Source organism: Strix uralensis, chromosome 32 (assembly GCF_047716275.1).
Source record: "Strix uralensis isolate ZFMK-TIS-50842 chromosome 32, bStrUra1, whole genome shotgun sequence".
Taxonomy (NCBI): domain Eukaryota; kingdom Metazoa; phylum Chordata; class Aves; order Strigiformes; family Strigidae; genus Strix; species Strix uralensis.
In genome coordinates, this window is record NC_134003.1 from 1,101,668 (window position 1) to 1,118,956 (window position 17,289).

Consider the following 17,289-nt stretch of genomic DNA (forward strand, 5'->3'; position numbering starts at 1 on the left):
GAAACGCGATCGTGCTGCTGGAGGTCACCTTTTAACTCCCCGCGGAGCCGGGTGGCCTTTCGTGGTCACGGCTCTGCCCTGCGCTTTGGTTTTCTGAGCTCATCCACTATTTTGCCACCAATGGGAGGGAAAAAAAAAAAAAAAAGGTCTTCAAAGCCCTTTTCCCTTGGGGAAAAGCCAACTTGGTCAGAAATGTCCGGGCAGAAACGTTGTCAGACTGTGCCGACCCAGCAGTGGGGCTGGTCCTCCCGCTGCGCCGTGGGGTCTGTCCCCATCCTGCGGGTCCCCGGCTTTGGGGTGTCCCCGGGTTTGGGGTGGCGGAGGAAGCGAGCCCGGGGGCTGCTTTCGGCAGCTGTTCGCAAGCGAGCGGCTCTGGCCGCTCCCTTCCCCCCCGCCCGCACGCTTAACCACCTCCTCCTGCCTTCGCATCTGCCTCTGCCCTTGAGCCGCCGCCGCGCTCCCCGAACAGGGTTTTGGGGGGACCGGGGGCCGGCCTGGGCGGTGGGGACGGCCGCTCGGGGTGGCCACGGCGTGGGGACGGCGGCTCCATCCCGCGCGCTTCCTCCCGGCCGCCAGCGCGCAGCAGACGTGGAGAAGGACGCAGCCACCCTGTCTCCTGTAAGTACCTCTCACTCTTTCCACTGGAGAGTTAAAATTAGCAACTTCTTTTTTTAAAACAGGCGTCGCTTTAAACCTTGCCAGCCCAACTGGGTTTCTTTTTATTCCCCCTCCCGCCCTGGCTCCTTTTCTCTTGATTTTTTTAATTTTGTTGTTATTGTTGAACGTATGCGTGCACTTTTCTCCCTTTATTTATGTTTATTTTTTTAATCCCCCCCCCTTCCTCCTTTTCGTTCCTTCCTTTTTTAAACACGGGTGACGCTGCAGTGTCGGTGCGGAGTTTGGAGCCAAATAAACAGCCCGGCACACCCCCACCCCGATCGCCTTACAGAGCCCGGTGCTGGAGCCCAGCGCCAAATTTAGAGCCCTTATCTATTGTCAGCCTCCACGGTCGCCGCTGCTCTGCCGGGGGGGGGCTGTTTGCCCCAGACCCCCCTTTTTGCTCGTGACACAGATCTTCGATGTGAGTGTGCCTCTATTTTTTTTCCCCCTCTCCTTTGTGTTCGTGGTAAAGCACAAAAGTGCCCGTAAATCAGGACCCGTTGCTTTTTATCCTGCGTGGGTAGGGAGGGAGAGGGGGGGTCGGGGCTGCGGGGGGGGGAGTTCCCATGTTGGGAGGATCAGCTGCATGGAGAGAGGGGGAAACTGAGGCACGGCGAGAGGTTATGGCTCACCGGCGGGGAGTGGGTGAGCTGGGATTTCCTTCTCTGAAAATAAAAACAAATCCAGGCGAGCAAGGAAGGCGCAGCAGGCGCGGGCTCAGATGCAGGATTGGTGCCTGTTCCCAGGGGGTAAAATCCAGCCCTTTGGGGAAGCTCGTACCCACGGTGCCGCGGCCGGAGCTCTGCCACGCCGGGCCGGGGCGGGTGGTTGGAGGTGGCTGTCCCAGCCCGGATCTGCGAAAGCAAACAGGAAGGCGAGCGGGGAGCAGCCCACCGTATTTACTCGGGGTGTCAGGGCGGTTATTTATTGTGGTTCCTCTGAGGTTGGTACCGGGGTTTTTTAACACCTTCCTGCTTGGTGCTGTTTCCTTTTGGCCGGTGCCTGGCGCGGGGGGAGCCGGGTACCACACACCTCCCCGCCCGAGCATCGGTGACGGCAAGAGCATCCTGCTCGGTCTCTCCCTCCTGTTCCTTCTCCTCACTTAAATATTTCATAAATATTTCATTTGCTCTAGACACCAGTGTGGTTGGTCCCACACGAGGGATGGATGCGGTGGGGCTGGGACCGGCTTGGCTCATCCTAGAAAAAACTTTTTCCATCTTGATTATTTTTCAAGGTTTTTTGTGCTGTTCCTCCTTTGGGGGTGAAACTGCCCAGGTCCTGCTTGGGCTTAGTAATGCTGATAATCTTAATATCCACTTCGGTGAAAATAAAGGTGCAGAACCTGTGGGAAGAAGGATGGCATCCTTCAGAAATGCTTTTAGTGTTTCCCTCCCAAGACACGCTCGTGTGTGCTGCCCTGGCTCCGATACTCATGGGCAGCTTGAACACAGCTGGGGCTGGAGGATAAACTTCACTCTTTGGGTTAAACCCAACCCTTTAACCATCGCTGGGGGTGGGTGAGGGGGGTCCTCTGCTCAGCTCGACTCGGGGGACCCTGTCACAGCAGGGTCCCTGTTTGGGGACCGAGTTTGGGGCCGCGGGGCTCATCCCCACTGCAGGATCCCAGGTTTCTGTGTTCGAATCCGAGCGGCTGCCCACGGTCCTGCCCTGGGCAGCGGCAGCAGCAACGATGGCTGCAAAGCCCTTTCCTCCTCCTCCTGCATCTCTTTCAGGCAAAGAATCGGTTTGGGCAGCTATTTATTTATATTTATTCATTTCTACGTCCCCATCCTTCAGCCAAAAATTTTGACTGAAATATTTTCATTTCTACCTGCACACTCGTGCCTTCTAAAAACCATGCTTTCTCTTCCTCCCCCTTTGCAAGTCTGCAGAAAAAAATGCCTGATCTGGGTGTTTTTTGTCAATATTCTCCATTTTCCAAGAAGAATCGTGGCTGGTGTTTCTCCGTGACAGCTCCTGGGCTCTCACCTGTCCTCAGGGTCCCTCCTGGGACTGGGCTGGGACCCGCAACCCAGCTCTTGGCTTCAACCGCAGCCGCGTGCCGGTGGTGCTCTGGTGTGGGAGCTTGGAGGGTGCCAGAGCCGGGATGAGGCGACGCCCCTGGAAAGTGCCAAATTTTGGCATTTCCTGCAGTGGCTGGGCATCCCCATCGCTCTCCTGAGCATCGCGCCGAGGTGGGCAACATCTGCATTGAATGACTCGAGCGTGTCCAGAGAAGGGCAACGGAGCTGGTGCAGGGTCTGGAGCACAGGTCTGATGGGGAGCGGCTGAGGGACCTGGGGGGGTTTAGTGTGGAGAAGAGGAGGCTGAGGGGAGACCTCCTGGCCCTCTGCAACTCCCTGAAAGGAGGGTGCAGAGAGGGGGGAGGAGTCTCTTGAGCCAAGGACCCAGCGGCAGGCCAAGAGGGAATGGCCTCAAGCTGCGCCAGGGCAGGGTCAGACTGGCTCTTCGGAAGGATTTCTTTGCAGAAGGGGTTGTTGGGCGTTGGAATGGGCTGCCCAGGGCAGGGGGGGAGTCCCCATCCCTGGAGGGGTTGAAGAGTCGGGTTGAGCCAGCGCTGAGGGATCTGGTGGAGTTGGGAACGGTCAGGGTGAGGTTCATGGTGGGGCTGGAGGAGCTTCAAGGGCTTTTCCAACCCAGATGATTCTGGGATTCCGGGATTCCGCACCCCCAAAACCCAGGGCTGGCCGAAATCACCACCCCTCTGGCACGTGGTTTTTGGTGTAGCCATGGAGAAGTGTTCAGCTGGTTGGGGACCCCCTGCCTAAATCCTCTTTGCTAAAACATGAGTTTTGGGTGGCTTAAAAAAGAACCTTTTAAAGCAGAATAATTTCCTCCGCTATTCCTGGAGGATGTGTGAGTCCACCTCTCCCTGCTTGTGGGCTCCATCACCCAGCGGGTCCGGTCGGAGCTGCCGGCGATGGCCATCGGTGCGGGCAGACTGTGGCATGTACCAGTTTGATTTTGGTGGCCCAGCCAGTGCCGGGGAGCGGGGAGGACAGGATTTCTGCGCCTGTGTCTAAGAATGTGCGTCTTGTGAGTGAGTGGCAACAGCTGAGAGCCAGCTGTCCTGCTGTATTTTGGCCGCCTGACGAGCCGGGGCTGGATCCTCACCCACCCGCCTTGCTGGCTCGTGGTTTGGGAACACGGGGTGAGGATCTGGCCCCGTCCCTCGTCAGCTTTTTGCCTACGGATGTGTGTGTGTGTGAGCTGCTCTGAGCTGGGGGAGCGGGGCCGTATCTCGTCCCCGCAGATGGCAAAGCCTTTGTGGCAGGGCAGGCATCCCCCAGTCACGCTGGGGACGAGGGACCTCGAGCTGGTTTGTGTCCTCCCCCTGCCCTGGCTTTGGCTGCAGCAGCTCTGGGTGCCCCGTGGTCCCCGGGGTGCTCCAGCAGTGCCGTGCCCAGGCTCCGGATCAGGGTCCCCCAAGCGCCGGTGCCAGCAGCTGATGCAACATCATTTGGGTGCTGGCTTGGCGCCGCCGTGTTTTCAAGGCAGTGCAGGGGAAGAGGAAGTTAAACCGGTGTTTGCTGCGTGGCGTCTCATCCCGGTTCCTCCTGCTCACTTAGGGCGAGTTTGGTTGGGGTTCAGTGGTGGCCACACCCCCGTCCGTGTCTCTGGGTGAGCTTTGGTGGCTCCTTCTCCTCTCACAGCACTTGGGCTGTAGGTCCTGGGGCCAAGGGATGGCTCTTTCTGCTCGGTTCCTTGTGCCAGAGGCCTTAGTCTCTGCTTGAAAATTGTGGTGCTGTTATAGTCCCAAATAATTAATGCTGTTGGTGGATCTGTGTTTACTTTATTAAAAACCAGCGGTGTCTGGTGGTGAGCGTCCAGCTGTTAGATGGCAGCAGGCTCTGAGCGTGGGCTATGGAGGAAAGTCGTTTTTTAGGGTGGAGATGGGGGAGACGTGTACAGCTGGATGGGCAGGTCCACCTATGAGAAAAGCAGATGGTCAGGACGCTGATTTTTGTGGTTTTGTTTCCATGTTGGAAGTGCCAGGGGCTGGTTGGAGCTGTGATGGTTGGGTCTGAGCATTGGGATGGAGGCAGGAGCCTGGTTTTTAGTGGTGTTGGCCAGAGATTTCCCATCCATCTCTCCAAGGGACTCTCTGCTCCAGCGTTACCCTCCCAGTGTTCAGTATTGCCATGTCAGTGCTTCTTACCCTTCTTCTCGTGGTCACGATGAGCTGGTGACCACCATCCCCTTCCCAATGATGGGATGCTCCTGGCTTCACCAGCTCCTCCACACCCCAGGCATGTGCTGGACCGTGCAGCCCTCGGGGGAGCCCAGTGCTCCCTGCCTGGGACATGTAAATCCCGACTGGGAGTGCGGGATGGGGCAATGCAGGAGCAACATCTGCTTCTACGTTGCCTTCACGTCTCTGGATGCGATGGCTGCTTTGGGCATGGATGCAGTTAGCAGTTGGTAGATGCAAATAAAAGCAGCAGCCCCATGACATTTGGCATTGCTGCTATTACTCAGCGGTGCTTGGGACTGGAAAAAAAAAATAGAAGTGGTTTTGGGATGCTGGTTTGAAAGATCTTGGTGGCCCATGGGGTAGGGCTTTGTATCAGCACTGGCGTGGCCGGCAGGGACAGGGAAGGGATGTGACCCCTGGGCTCGGCACTGGGGAGGCCGCCCCTCGATGGGTGGGTTCAGTTTTGGGCCCCTCACTCCAAAAAGGCCATTGAATGACTCGAGCGTGTCCAGAGAAGGGCAACGGAGCTGGTGCAGGGTCTGGAGCACAGGTCTGATGGGGAGCGGCTGAGGGACCTGGGGGGGTTTAGTGTGGAGAAGAGGAGGCTGAGGGGAGACCTCCTGGCCCTCTGCAACTCCCTGAAAGGAGGGTGCAGAGAGGGGGGAGGAGTCTCTTGAGCCAAGGACCCAGCGGCAGGCCAAGAGGGAATGGCCTCAAGCTGCGCCAGGGCAGGGTCAGACTGGCTCTTAGGAAGGATTTCTTTGCAGAAGGGGTTGTTGGGCGTTGGAATGGGCTGCCCAGGGCAGGGGGGGAGTCCCCATCCCTGGAGGGGTTGAAGAGTCGGGTTGAGCCAGCGCTGAGGGATCTGGTGGAGTTGGGAACGGTCAGGGTGAGGTTCATGGTTGGGCTGGAGGAGCTTCAAGGGCTTTTCCAACCCAGATGACTCTGGGATTCTGGGACTCTGTGATAGGGCTGAGCCTTTGGGAATGGCACTGCCAGGGTCTTGTGCTGGCAGGGAGGATCATGCTCAAGGGCTGAGCTCCAGCTTGGTGCTGGGGATCTCCGGCCTCTCGGCAGCCCTGGCTCCCAGGCTGAGCCCATGTGGTGCTTTGGGTGCTGCAGGGTCTGCAGAGCTGCTCTCGGGTGTCCCTTCCTGGGTGGGCATGGGGTGTGGGGTCCCTGGCCGTGTTGCTGGGGTGGGGATGGAGATTTCATAGAATCACAGAATCACTCAGGTTGGAAAAGCCCCTCGGGATCAGCGAGTCCAACCCTCAGCCCGACTCTACAAAGCTCTCCCCTACCCCACATCCCCCCACAGCTCATCCAAACGGCCCCTAAACACCCCCAGGGGTGGGGACTCCACCCCCTCCCTGGGCAGCCTATTCCACTCTCTGACCACTCTTTCTGGGAAACACCTTTTTCTAATGTCCATTTGTCCTCACTGCTCTTGGGCCAAGGGAAGGGGACCGCAGGATGCTCTGGGCTGGCAGCGGAGGATGCATCCCCAATCCCACCCCCTTGACACGGAAGGGCAGAGGACTGAGGAGTGTTTCCCCTGGGACAGTTTCACTTTCCGCTGTGTCCTGTGGGTTGCCATCGCTCTCGAGGACAGCCCGGAGCAGCAGTTGGGTCTCATGGAGTTCCCCCGGGGTAAAACCCACCATGGGGAGAGAGTTGTCCCCTCTGCTAGTGGGGGAAATCCCGTCCCCTTGCAGGGAGAGCCCCTAAATTCCCTGCAGGGAGGGTTTCACCCTCCTCATGCTGCTGAGTCACCCCTGGGGACCCCGTTCCCGTGTCCCAGCGGTGGGATCCTGCCCCCCGTGTGGGAGCTGAAGGCAGCGGTCGTCCCCCTTTGACGTGTTGTGTTTTGGGACTTGCACCTCGTCGACGTGTTTCTGGTGACCGTAGTGGGGTGCTGCAGTGGGGACCTTGCTGGGCTGCACCCTCGGGATGGGGGGTGCCCAAGGAAATGGAGGGTGATGTTGAGGTCCGGGTGCTGCCCCTCCACAGGTTTGCATCTTGCTGTACCATTTCCCATTTGAGAGAAAAAAACCCCTCAAAGCGAAGCATCGCTGCTGTTGGGTGCTGAGGCTTTTCCTAAGCTCAAACCCTCCCACCCCAGGGTAAAGGCAGCTCTGTGGGGAGCAGGACTGGGTGGCCCCCAAAACTGTAGCCGCATCCTCACCCTCCGTCCCCCCTTTTCCTTCCTGTGGCCTCAGCACCGGCAAAAGTCCCCACTGTGGCTCTGGTTTGGGGTCAGGAGCTGCTTCTGCTCCCCACCCGCACGGGGACGACTTTGACAACCTCCTGATTTACGCGCGCAGGATCCGACCCTGAATTCAGCTCGCTCTCTCCTTCTCGCTCTTTTTTTTTAATGAGTCAACCTCTCATCTGTCATATTAAACCTCCTCATTACCAGGTATCTAAATTTTGCTCTGACAATAGTGACAGGGGAAGCTGCGATATCATTGCCACGGCGCGGGGCTACGGGGAGCTGGCAGGTGGTTATTTCATGCCCTGCAGGGAGCCGTGGGGGTGGGCGACGGAGCCGGATAATGGGCTCTCGCTTCCCTTCATTTAGAAAACCCTACTTAGTGCAGAGGGGAAAATTACCCCCGGTCTCCAGCTCTGGAGCTGGTGATGGATAGAGGACAGGAAGGAAGGGGAATGGCTTCACGTGGTCCGGCTGCTCCTCCTGGGGACGGAGGGTGGATGGAGATGGAGGGTGGATGGGGATGGAGGTGGCACAGGGCTGCCCTGTGCAAGTGGTTGATCCCAGCTGGGAAAGGGGGGTGCTGGGGCTTGTGGGGTCCCCACCCTGGGTGTGAACACCCTGAGAAGCTGCTGAGCCATCCGGGAGAGCGCAGCCAGGCTCGGGGTGATGGGTGATCCCCGCTGCGAGGATGCCACCGCTCAAGGTCACCGCTCAAGGTCGCGGGGCTTTTCTGGTGGCTGCATCAGCCTTTGCACGTCGCTGTTCCCAGGGGGACTTTCAAGGTCGCTTTGGCAAGGGGCTGTCCGAGCCCTCCCGTTGAAGGCCATGCCCTGCGGCGGCTCGTCCCTGCCCGTCCCTGCCTGCAGCACCTCCCTCCGGCAGAGAAGACCCTGGGAAACGCCACGGTGTGAGGGGCTGCAGGTCCCCGCTTGCCCTGGTCCTGTGGGCTTTTCCTCCTGCAGGCCGTGTCCTCGCCTTGGCCACGGGGTGACGATGGTTCCCTGTTTGGCTTCTGGCCAGCACTGAGTGGGCCTGCGGGCTTGCTGGTGGCCTTGCCCACGGCTCCTGCCCAGCCTCCCTTCTCCAGCCCATTGCCCCACGTCCCCTCCAGCCTCTCCTGGCACCCGCCGTCACCCAGCCTCTGCAGCACCCATCCCCAGCCTGGGGGTGCTGGATGCGATGGCATCCCTGGCTAGCCGTGACAAGGGACAGAACGGTGGGATTCAAGGTGCAGGGCACCAGGGTGCCGGGTTTGGGTGCTGCCGCGGTGCCTCCAGTCCTTGTGCCAGCATCGGGGCCATCACCCTCATTTGGGGGGTGTTGTCTGGGTCCACACTGGCGCAAACGTTGGCGCAAGCCGCAGGGGAAGAGAAAATCAACCCGGGTTTAATAATTACCCCCAAATCCTTTTTTCATCTATCCTTCCTTGCAGAGGCGAATGCCAGTTCTCCAGCATCGTTTAAGGGCTCCGCGTTTTTTTTTTTTCCCCAGACTCTGCCGGTCTTGGCACGGCGCGTGGTTTTGTTACAGCTCAGCAGAGCTGGCTGCGCGGTTGGCATCTGCTTTTCTCCAGAGAGCGCCTGAATCTGGGTCAGGAATATATGTGTCTTTTTCAAATTCCTCGGGGGCCTGACTGCATCCAGCCTCGCTCCTGCTCTCCGGAGCCTCCCGAGGTTTGTACCTGCAGCCGGTGGGACCGATCCTTGCGCGGGCAGGAGGACCTGAGCCGCTGGTTTTGCTGCCGATCCCGGGGAAATCGGGGCGTCAGGTGCGCGGGAGGGATTGCAGCTCGTCGCTGGATTTGCACCTGCGGGGTGAGCAGGATGCGGCCCCGGGGAGGGTTTGGCCGAGCAGGGCCCTGCAGCTGCGTTTCCGAGCGGGAGGTTTGCTCTGGAGCCGTGTTTCGGCCGCCTTCCTCTCCCCTCCCCCTGCCTGCATCTGGAGGCTCGACACAGGAACCCAGATAGCATCATCCTGAAACCAGAATAGAAGCTTTGGAGGAGACTTTAGCATGTTTGTGTGGTTTTGATCTCGGTTTGTAGATAAAGAGGTGCTAAACAATGCTAAGCTGGCGAGTTGGAGTCCTTCAGGGGTGCGTGCAGTGGGGCTGGGGAAGCGCAGGCAGCTGCCCGCGGCGATGCCGAGGATGTTCCCGCGTGGGTACATCTCCCCCTCGCTGCATCCCCCGGGGTGCCAGGGCTGCTCCTGCCCCCCATCCCGCAGCAAAGCCGGCATCGGCCCATCGGCGATCGCGGTGGCTTTGCACCATTAACCTGAATCCAGGTGCTGGATTTTAGGGAAAGGGGCTTTTCCCCCCTCTGCGGAGGAGAAGGAAGCGGGTCCTGCAGGTCCAGAAACCACCAAGAAGGAAACTAAAAGTCCTTGGTGTCAGCATGGAGGATATGTTAAAAAAACAATTAAGTCACAAAAGACAGGCCTGGCCGTCAGTGAGAAAGGAAACAGGAAGGCAAGAACTGCAGTTAAACAGTTGGGTTCAAGAGGTGACTCGAGCTAAATCCATATCCTTAAGGGCTGGAAGCGCAGCCCTGTCCGCGGGCGGGGAAGCGGCTCTGTCGGTTTGTGCCGGTGCGAGACCCGGGAGCCTCAGGCCGAGGCTTGAGACCTGGGCTGCGGTTTGCTGTTTTATTTGCAATTGCTTTTGAGGCTCTTTTGCAGCGGGTGGAGAGCCCGAGCGTTGCGCGGGTGCAGCCGGACTGCTCCCCGTGGCAGCTCAGCCTCGACTCAACCGCTTTGCTCGGTAAAAGCTGCAAATTTGCAGCGGGGAGCGTTGCAGCGGCACGTGGGGCTGCTCTCACCACCTCCGAAGCTTCATTACCACCTCCAGAGCATCATCACTCCGTTCCTCTGCTTGGCCCCTTCCCCCCTGAGCCCCTACCCCAGCACGGGGCGGCGTAAACCACTTCCCATGGCAGGCTGAGCTCGCGGGCTGGTTTGCAGCAGCGTTTCCCCAGCACGGGCAGAGAGACGGGACAAATCCTGCACCTTGTAACCCCTGTGCACGCCGGTTGCGTGCTGAAGCTCTCTTGCAACGGCTCGCCTCGCCCGGAGATGCTCCAAGATGGGGGAAGGTGTCCACGCAGCAGGTTATTGTGATTTTTTTCTGTATGTGGCTAAACCCTGAGCCCCCCAAAATGTTGGTCCTGCTGGGCTGGGTTTGGAGAATCTGGTCCTGTCAGGTGCCCTGTTCCCCAGGGGGAGGATCCCTCATCCCGCTGCGTTTGGACCTGTAACTCTCAACCAGCCCCTTGGCTTGGTGGAGCCAAGTGAGGATAAACCCATCTTGGGGAGAATTCCCGCAAATCCTGGGAAAAAGATGGGTTTGTCCTGCAGAGAGAGCGAGCGGAGCCTGGGCAGAGCAGGCTGCTGGGTTGGGCTGTGCTCCTCTGTAGCTGGCACCTGCTTTTCTCCTTTCAATTTGAGACTTTCTGTGCCGTTATCAGCTCCTCCCGTTCACCTCCTCCATAGGATGAGCTGCGTTGGTCCTTTCAGCATCTTCACAGAAGAGCGTTTTTCTTCTTTTCCCTTTTCCTTCCTTTTTTTTCCCCCCAGCCTCCAACTGTCCTTGGAAGCTGCTTTTGCAGGTTTCCCCGCGGCCAAGGACGTCCCCATGGTGCTGGCCCTGGTTTAGGGGGATGGAGATGGGGAAAAACGTCCCTCAAACCGGTGCCACGATGAACCCATCCAAATTTTGCTGTCGCTTATAACGTTGGCTGCAGAAAAAAAAAAAAAAGTGTATTTCTGCGCAGGCACGAGTGGCTTGGGGAGCGCGGTGCCGCACGTGAGCGCAGGGGCAGCACACGGGGAAAAGCAAGGCCGTGCAGAGCTTGAAAGGAAAATACATTTTTGGAGAGGATGCGTTTATTTGCCTTTATTTATCTTCCTAAAGCTTTTTGGATTCATCTTTTTGATCTTTCCTTTGCAGCTGCGCAGCCAACGTTTGGTTTATTTAAGCTGACATCGTGCTGCGAGCACAAGGCTTTACAAGGTGGGGTTTTAAGGAAGGACAGCTTAATATCAGCTCCGTCGAGAGGAGCGGCCGTGTCGTGGCTAACTTTAGTAAGGCAACTAAAAAGGGATGCAATAAAAGTATATTAAAAATAGCAAGTGGCCGTAGAAAGTGGATGTGAGCCTCTGAGTGCCCCTACTCACGCAGAGAGAAATATGGGGCTATTTAGTAGAAATGGAAAAGTGACAAATTATGGAGCGGTGCAAAGAACCCTGCTGCTTGTGCCATGCCGAGGTGAAACCGTTTAGAAATAGGTAAAATAGATCAGAAATATATATATATAGTCGGTAAAAAAATCCAGGAATAAAAGACTTGGAAGAGATGTCAGCTCTCCTGCCTCCCCAGCTCTTGGAGCTGTGGATTCAGCACCCCCAAATTCCTTGTTTTATAAAAACATCTCCCAGCTGAGATTTCTCTTCGCTTTTTCTTTCTTCCCCCATTTGCAAAATGCTAACTCTGCTCCCTCACCCGTCTCTCCAATTTAAAGCAATTTACTTGGAGCCGGGTATGAATTACTCAGCACAGAGTTAACCAGCACCTGCTTGTAGTTAATTGGCATGTGTGTTAATTGCTGTGATAGTCATACTTGTGCGAGCGCGCGAGGGGGTGTAGGGCAGGAGGGAGGGATGTGGGCGCTAACGGGCCGCCTCCGTCCCAGCGCTTCTCGCTGAATTTCCCCTTTCCTCGCCCTCGCCGAGGTTTCCGGGTGCCGAAGAGGGACGGGAGGACTTTTTTGCTCGGTGCGAAGCCCGTGATTTGCTTTACAGCAGGTTTGTAGGTCCCCTTCGATGCCCTTGGGCCCCTGCGCTGCGGCAGTTCCTCCTCATTGGGGTGTAGCGGCTGAGATGCTCGGTGGTTGCGTGGAGATGGTCACCATGGAGACGGGTACCACTGGGGATGGCGGCATCGTGGGAGGGGAGGCTGTGGGTGCCCGGGGTGGCCCCGAGCCTGACTGCACCCCGTGGTGTTTGAGCTGGCCCGAGCCTGGTTTAGGACAGCGTTGGGTCACGTTTCGGGCAAGCCAGTCTGCCTTACAGGGCTGTGGAGATTCTCTAGGGTCTTGTAAGGGCTGGGCTTAGCCCGTCCGCCGGTGTTCGTGCGACTCGCTGGGGTGGGGTGGCTTGGGGCTGTTGGTGCCTCATCCCAGATGGGGCGCGAAGGTCCCGAGGGCTCAGACACCACACGGGGCGGGGGCCTTCTCATCCTGCGTGCGCCACGGGCCGCTGTGAGCCTCGTTTCCTTGGAAAACCAGGCTGAGGAGAAAAAAGCTGCTGTCTCAGAAGGAAGAAAAAATGATTTAAGGACTGAGGGTTTTATTGAACACCCGAGACTCCAAATGTTAAAAGTATACGCAGGAGTTTAACTCCTTTTAAAAGTCCTGTGCTCTGGGTGCTTGGCTAGATATATGTTTAGGTGCTTAAATTTCACCTGCTCATGGAGGAGGGTCATGGGGCATCCCAGTGCCCCAGGGTGGGCAATTAGGGAGCCAGAATGATTTTCTGGTGAAGGAGAGGGAGCTCTGGAGGCGCTCGGCTCGGGGCAGGGTGCAGGGTGGGTGCTTCTGGGCTGGGTCCGAGCAGGCAGCGGCAGTGCCGGCGCGGTGGGCAGGAGGGGGGGAGTCTCTCCAGGTTTCTTGCTCTTGCAGATGCTGATCAGAAACTTGAGCCTGTGGTGGGACTTTCTGAAACAGCCACCTGGGCAGGAAACGTGAAAATACCTGGGTTTAAAAATATGTTGGGAAAAAAAAAAAACCCAACCTCAAAACAAATAAACTCACCCCAAAACCCCAACTCCAACACTGGGGACATGAAGATAAAAGGGAGGAGTTTCAAATCCCCTCAGTTGGATGAGTTTGGAGAGCAGCTCCAAACAGTGCTGTGCTTGCTCTGGGGTTTTCCTTCCTGTGCAGGGGAAGAGGGATCAGGAGCAGCTCCTTTTCTCCCCGCAATAACAAACCAAAAAAGTGCTGTTAAGTTGCCTTTTTCCCGTGGGGGACTTTATCCCGTGGCATGAGCAAACCCCGAGGCTGGGCCGATGGTCCCCATCCAGCTGGGGTGCTGAGGACCCAGGAGTCAGGATTTGAGAGCAGCAGGAGGAATGTGGTCTGGTGGTTGAAAAAAGGTGATTTGTATCAAAACACCTGGGTTTTATTTGTGGCCCAGGGAGGGGAAGGTGGTTTGAATGCCGCCGCTCCCGTGCAAGCAGCTCGGGGCAGGGATGAGCAGCGCCGGGGTTTTCTCCTCACCCCTACAAACATCCCATCCCTTTTTTTCGGACGCCGCAGAGCTTTTGGCCGTGATAGCATCCTGTGAAGAAGTCCCACAACCGAATTGTGTTAAAATATATTTCCTTTCACTTGGTTTAAATTTACTGCCTGTTGTTCTCCAGTGTTTATTGTTGCTTCTGGAGAGTTCCTCTCTGGTTTGGACAGTAAATCCACTGTCATTTCAGAGGGTTTCTCTGTCCAAGAGCTGCAGCACAAGGAAAGAATTAGCATCTTGCCCTGGGTCTGGATGTGGAGCTGTTGCTACTTCACGCTGCTGCTGGAGGTTTTGAAGATGGTGAAGGTGAATATTTTTCAGCCAGTAGAAGGAAACGGCAACTCTGAAGGGAAAAGCCACAAAGCAAACTTGGCAGAAAGTTCCTCCTTTGCCAAATTTTCTCCGCACGTGCAAAATCCTCGCCTTGGCCCCTGGCCTCAGGACCGTGGACTCTCCCCTGCGGGGGCTGCCAGTGGTGGATGAAACAAAAATCTTCATTTTCCTTTTGGCTCTTCCCGTATCGCCAGCTTTTGAGGGATGCTCTTGTGGCACCCTGGTGCCTGCATCCCCTGCTCGCCGGTGCCAGCTCGAGCAGCGATGCTCTGGGACAGGCGATGCTCTGGGACCAGTTGTGTTCTGGGACTGGTGAAGCTCTGGGACCAACGATGCTCTGGGACCGATGGTGCTCTGGGACCGGCCTTTTGGGGGCTGCCCGCAGAGGGATGGGGAGTAGCAGCCAAAGGGCGTCCCCCCAGCACCAGCTCAGCATCCTCCACGACACCAGTGCTGCTCGCAGCCGGACGGTCCCTCCCATTTGCTGCTGGGAGGGGAAACACACACCAGTTTTGAGAAGTAATGATTCAAGCAGCAAATACCACTCCTGTACAGTTCGTCCTTGCAAAGAGTCTTCCTGGTGGGATTTACGAGGAAAAAAAAAGGGATTTTTGCTGCCGCTCGTCTCTCCAGTCCCCTCCCTGGGCTCCCCATTGCTCGTCTTCCCTGGAGGACAAATTGTGGATGTCAGGAGGGGAAAAGTCTCCCCATTCCCCTCTTGGCTGCTCGAACCAGCCCTGAAACCGCAGAACACGATGCGCAGTGAATAATTTTACCCAAAAAAAAAAAAAAAAAAGCAGAGAAAAAAGATTAAGTGACTCACACGACTCAATGAACCCCGAAAAACAAGTGTGGGAGTGAGACCGTCAGGGCTTGTTTGTTGTTGGAGCGTCGTCTGATGAGGAGGCAAAGAACGGGGCTGAGGTCCCTGGGGGGCTTCAGCGGGGTCTGGGGGGGCTCTGTGCTCTAGGGCAGGAGAGGAGCAGGAGGAGCTCGGTCGGTGCTGGCTGCAGATGCTGCGGGTGAATTTGGGATGATGGGAGGGGAGAAAAAACGCTTTTTTGGTGCTTTTTGTAACAGGACCGAGGGCTGGGGGCTGCCAAGTCGAGGCAGATAGGAAGCTATTTTGGGACTGGCTTTTCCCTCTGCCCAGGTCTTGGCACGGGGCACCCTCGCCTTAAATGCAATGTTATCACTGCTCTTATCTGGCCACTCGGAGAGAGAACCAGGAGAAAAACAGACCTGTGGAAAAATGAACCGGCTGGATTTCCCCCTTTATCCCCCTCGCTGCAGTGCAGAGCACGCTGGAAAAATGGGGTGAAATGGGGCTGGGGGGGGGCTGTGCCAGAAGGTGCATCCTGATAGAGCCCCCAGCATCGGGGGATGTGGGTGCCCAGTCAAACCAGTCAAACCCCGGCCTGTCTCGGCTTCCTTCGGAGTCCTTCTTCCCCTCGCCCATAAGAATTAGGTTTCTGTGCCTGATTATAGGTTTTTTTAAGTAATCAAATAAAGACATTTTAAAATTCCAAATTGAAGATTAATGCAGAAATTGGAGACGGATTTAAATTGCCCAAGCTAATCACCAGCCACTCGACTGCTTATGACTTTATTAAGAGAAAAAAAAAAAAAAAAAAAAAAAAGTCTGGAGTGTCACGGAGGAATAATGATTCACAGGCTCGTTGCTGCCGTCTCCTCCTCCTCGACAAGCATCGCCATGCCCGGCCCACACGTGTCCTGTGGCGCGGGCGTTTTTGGGCTCCATCCTTGGGGATTTTCAAGCCCAGGTTGGATAAATCCCTCTGCAACCCTCCTGGCCCCAAAGGGGAGCGGGAGGATGGAGCAGAGGCCTCACTGGGGCTGGGGGGTGGGAGCCGTGCCGGCGGTGGGGAGGATGCTGGGACCCTGGATGGGATTTTGGGACAAATGGTCTCACTCTTGTCTCTCTCCTTGCACAGGTTTCTGAGCAGCCGCTGACGACTCAGCCCCGCTGGATCCGGCCGTGCAGGAGGGTACCATGAACTGAGCAAGGAACGACAAAAACTCTTTTTTTTTTTTTTTTTTTTTTTTGTTTTGGCTTTTTTTTGGTTTGTTTTTGATCCGAGAAAAAGGCCCCGCAGCGCTCTTTCATGAAAGCGTTTTAAAAAGGGGTTAATTTTCCCCTCCCCTGAACCGAAGTCGTCCCGGGTGCGGTGAGGATTTCCGGAGAAGATGGGGAGAAAAAAGATCCAGATCCAGCGGATCACGGACGAGCGCAATCGGCAGGTCAGTGCTTTCCCTTCGCCTCTCCTCTCCCTCCTCGCCCGCTTCCCTCCTGTCGGGTATTTTAAGGGTTCTGCTTCAAAACAACCCATTTCCTTCCCATTTTGGGCCAACCAGTGCTTTTTTCTCCCAGCCCATAAAATCAGCAGATGGGCGAAATTCAGCACCGGGGCCAGATTCAGGCAGATCCCCAAAACCAGGCAAACGGCCCCATTTTGCCGTGGCGGGGAGCTGCGGCTCCCACCCAGGCGTTGCTCCTCGTCTTGGAGCTCCTCGCACCATTTCCATCTAAATGCTTTTCCAGAAGAAAGTATCTTCTCCAGTTAGTTCCTTTTTTTTTTTTTTTTTTTGTCTTGCAGAAAATATATTTCAGTTGACGTTTTCCATGAGGTTTTTCCAATAAAAAACAGCCACAACAAGTATCCATTTTTCTGAACGCAAACAACCCAAATTACTCTTTTTTTTTTTTTTTTTTTTTCAATTGAAAACTTATATGGGTCCAGGCTTTTTTTTCTTGTGCTCTGTTGAAGCCAAGCCCTAGACACGCACGAACGCGCATGTGTCTAGAAATACATGCGTGTATCTCAAAGGGGGGAAAAAAAACCAACAGATTTTTCCCTAATTTAGGTGTTTCTTGAGCCGGACTGCCTGAGCAGCAGCGCTTTGCCAGACCAGGTTTGCTCTGTGATGGCTCCATCAATGTATTTCCCCGTAACCACAAGACTTTCAGGCGGGTCCCTTTGCTCTGTGGCTTTCCGCGGTCCTTGAGTTTGGCTCAGCAGATCCCAGCCTCTGCCTTTAGTCCAGGCGCCGTGGCCTGCCTCACCTCTTTTCTACTGCTTTTAGTCCAGAAAAAAAAGTATGTGTCTATATTCCTAATGCTTAAAAAGTGGCAAATAACAGAATTGGATGAACTGGTTTATTGCTCCACAGCAAAACAATAGAAAATTGCAGGTTTTCTTCATTAGAGTTTTATTTGGTGGCTGGGGGATGGGATGGGCATGAAATGTTTTTTGATAATGTCCCAGTTGCTCGTGGCACTGTTTATTTCCACAATTAGCAGTAAATGGGGCGTTAGGGGTTGTTAAAGAAGCTGGAGTGTGTTTTATGGGGCAGCGCTGCTGAGCGTTGCATAGGGGGGAGAGGGATTTGCAGCTATTGGAGCCCCATTAGAAGTTCAAATGAACGGAAAATATTTGGTAATGCTGGAGGTTGATGGCACAGCCTAGCCCTGTTGTATAAGCCTTCAGGAAAGGAAAGAGGCATTTCTCTGCCAAAGGCAGAAGCAAAGGCGGTGGGAGGCGTTTCTGGGGGC

The 17,289-nt window shown here is 56.0% G+C and overlaps 1 protein-coding gene across 9 annotated transcripts in view; it reads left to right on the top strand.

Moving 5' to 3' along the window:
- MEF2D (myocyte enhancer factor 2D) overlaps nucleotides 1–17,289 on the top strand; it is an 86,451-nt gene that overhangs the window by 28,160 nt on the left and 41,002 nt on the right. For 8 of the 9 annotated variants that reach the window (XM_074852890.1, XM_074852897.1, XM_074852899.1 and 5 more), the window contains exon 3: nucleotides 15,671–15,977. In XM_074852890.1, coding sequence (XP_074708991.1) covers nucleotides 15,924–15,977 — 54 coding nt within the window. In that variant the 5' untranslated portion in view covers nucleotides 15,671–15,923. Of the gene's footprint in view, nucleotides 1–1,014; nucleotides 1,082–15,670; nucleotides 15,978–17,289 lie in introns of those variants that run through there. The other variant, XM_074852895.1, reaches the window with a different exon arrangement.